This window comes from Corticium candelabrum, chromosome 17 (assembly GCF_963422355.1).
Source record: "Corticium candelabrum chromosome 17, ooCorCand1.1, whole genome shotgun sequence".
NCBI classification, from domain to species: Eukaryota; Metazoa; Porifera; class Homoscleromorpha; order Homosclerophorida; family Plakinidae; genus Corticium; species Corticium candelabrum.
The window spans coordinates 2,829,701-2,832,200 of NC_085101.1; the positions used below are offsets into that span (position 1 = coordinate 2,829,701).

The 2,500-nt window shown below is 35.5% G+C and overlaps 1 protein-coding gene across 1 annotated transcript in view; it reads right to left on the reverse strand.

The window, feature by feature from the left end:
- LOC134192830 (collagen alpha-2(VIII) chain-like) overlaps positions 1–518 on the reverse strand; it is a 4,265-nt gene extending 3,747 nt beyond the window's left edge. Inside the window, exons 1-5 of the mRNA XM_062661589.1 lie at positions 408–518; positions 314–349; positions 203–256; positions 71–115; positions 1–2 (exon numbers count right to left, since the gene is read on the reverse strand). The exon at positions 1–2 is cut by the window's left edge and continues 76 nt beyond it. Of these exons, the coding sequence (XP_062517573.1) occupies positions 1–2; positions 71–115; positions 203–256; positions 314–349; positions 408–518 (248 nt within the window). The remainder of the gene's footprint in view (positions 3–70; positions 116–202; positions 257–313; positions 350–407) is intronic.
- Positions 519–2,500: the final 1,982 nt, after the last annotated feature.

Sequence of the window (2,500 nt, forward strand, 5' to 3'; positions counted from 1 at the left end):
CCCTAGCAATATGAACATTTTTTGTTAACAAATCAGTAACCTACATTATTGTAGAATAGTGACGTCATACGATGGGACCACGCACTCCAGGAGGACCTCTCACACTAGCATTACCCTAAAATATACAAAATTGATAAATTGATTAATATTTAATTGTAATATGATCCTTGATGTAAGCATTATATAATCAATTGATTCTTACTTTAGCTCCATCATTACCAGAAGCGCCAGCTTCACCTTTCTCTCCTTTGTATCCCTACACAACGTCTTTCATGCTTTATTTTGACGCGTTTATCGCAGCAATAATACTTACCCTCACTCCAGAAGATCCCGGATGAACTGTCTCCCCCTTGCAATCCATCTCTTGTCATACCATGCAAATGAAACAAATTCGTATTTCCACTCACCTTGTCGCCTTTCTCTCCAGCGCATACTTCGCTGCTTGCATCTCCATCTGTACTAGCAGTGACTTTGCTAGCCAAAAGAGTAACGACAACTAGCGTGTCAATAGCTCTCATGCCTTGCTTGCCCGACCTGGACGTGCTGTAGAATGAGAAGAAATCGACGGAGCGTCTCCTTATATTACGTCTGAGCTGCCACTCCTACTCTTCTCGTTACAAAGACATTTCTAGGAAATGGAGCGCTATACTTAGCCTCTTTGGAATAGATTCCTTTCATGGTGAGACCATAACAAGACCTGAAGCAAAGGTCACTCTTATCTATTTACTAATTACGGGTTGAGCACAGCAATTTGTTTATTATTTTATCAATCTTTGCTGCGTGACGCGTTTCTATATTCGAAACGTACCGCACAGCAGCAGCAAATCTTGCACAGGCCAGAGCAAGTACATTGATGATGTTCGTACAACACCGTCACGTGATTAGCTAACTATCTTTCATGTAGACTGATCTAGATATGACTGCATGTGTTCAACGTGTAATAAATAAACATTTATAAAACATTACATGTTTGTTAATTTAGCCTAAGTATAGTGTTACCATTTAGCATTATCAGAGCAATTAAAGATGTGTGCACGTGCATGCGTGATCCACCCTTACGCCGCACTCATGCACCTACCTAAGCTAATTGCGAATTCTAGATGCGTTTGTGCACAGAAAGCAGTTGTTTAAAACTATTTGTATGGGTTTGTCTCTTGTGCACATAACTATATATATTTTTACGAGTTGTATCTGCAACCTATGAGTAATAGAAAACTGTCGCACGTGATTCCATTTTGTGCTCTCACGCATGCAAACATTGCGTGACGCCAACGTAAAGACAAAATGAGAAAATGTTGTAAAATTCTATTTCTAATATTTTATGCTTCTATTTTATATAATACGTAAAATGGAATAAAGGGAGATATAGCTTTTAGCGTTGAAGAAACAGTACTTTACCATGCAGATCGACATAAAAGGCACATGTAAGATTGACGTCCGATACATATAAATAACAATAGTCTCAAATTAGAAGTAGTAAGAAAAGTTGTGTGTATATGTATATTCGTATTGCAAAAATTTTTATATGCATTCATGTTTTGATGCTTATAACTATTAAATTAATATCAAATACTTACTACACGTTAAAAAATCTGTTTATCAGCTAAAAGAAAATTAAAGAAAAATTGATAACAAAACAAACATACTGAAATTAAGATTAACGAAAATATTTATATATTTTTGCATTTTAAATTATATAATTTGCTAATGAAACATTAATATTATATAAGTCAACATTGATGCCAGACATATGTAATTACACTACAGTCGCATGGCATGTATATAATTATAATATTATATGCACTGATCTAAATTTGAAAGCGAGATGATGCACGTGTGTAGCTGTTAACCATTTCCTCGTTTTTAGTTCTCTTTTTGTATAATAATTACGAATAAGCCGTCGAGAGGAATTCTATAGTACACACGTACCCTGCTACATCCACGTCATCCCACAGCCCGCGGGCACTTCGCGCAGACATCGCACAGCAGTACAGTACGTACAGTATACACGTCCATAATAGAAAAATTCAATAATACCGTACTGCAACGTACGTGCAAAAATCTGTATTTTGCAGATATTAGCAGATCAGTATTTTGCAGATAATTCTGTATTTTGCAGATATTTGCTGCGAGTCTGCTAAAACAATTTGCCTTATATCGGTTGTAATTTCAAACCGGCGCATGCGCGATAGAGGCAACATTTGTATGTCATTGTAAACCGTAATATTAATTAAATATTTAAAATAATTACCGCATTTGTCAACTTTTTGAAAAAACTATGTCTTAATAAGTTATATGAAGAAGAAACTACTGTTGTGAATCACGTGTTTGTCTCCCTCTTTTGTAATAGCACGCGCTACTTTGACATAGAAACGTACTAAAATCTACACGCAATAGATCGTTTCTCTGTTGTTTTGGGCAATACTGTAAAGCGCTTCTTTCTTCTTCTTCTTCTTCTAACTTTTACTAAAGAAATTGTTAATAAATATTTATTTGTTTA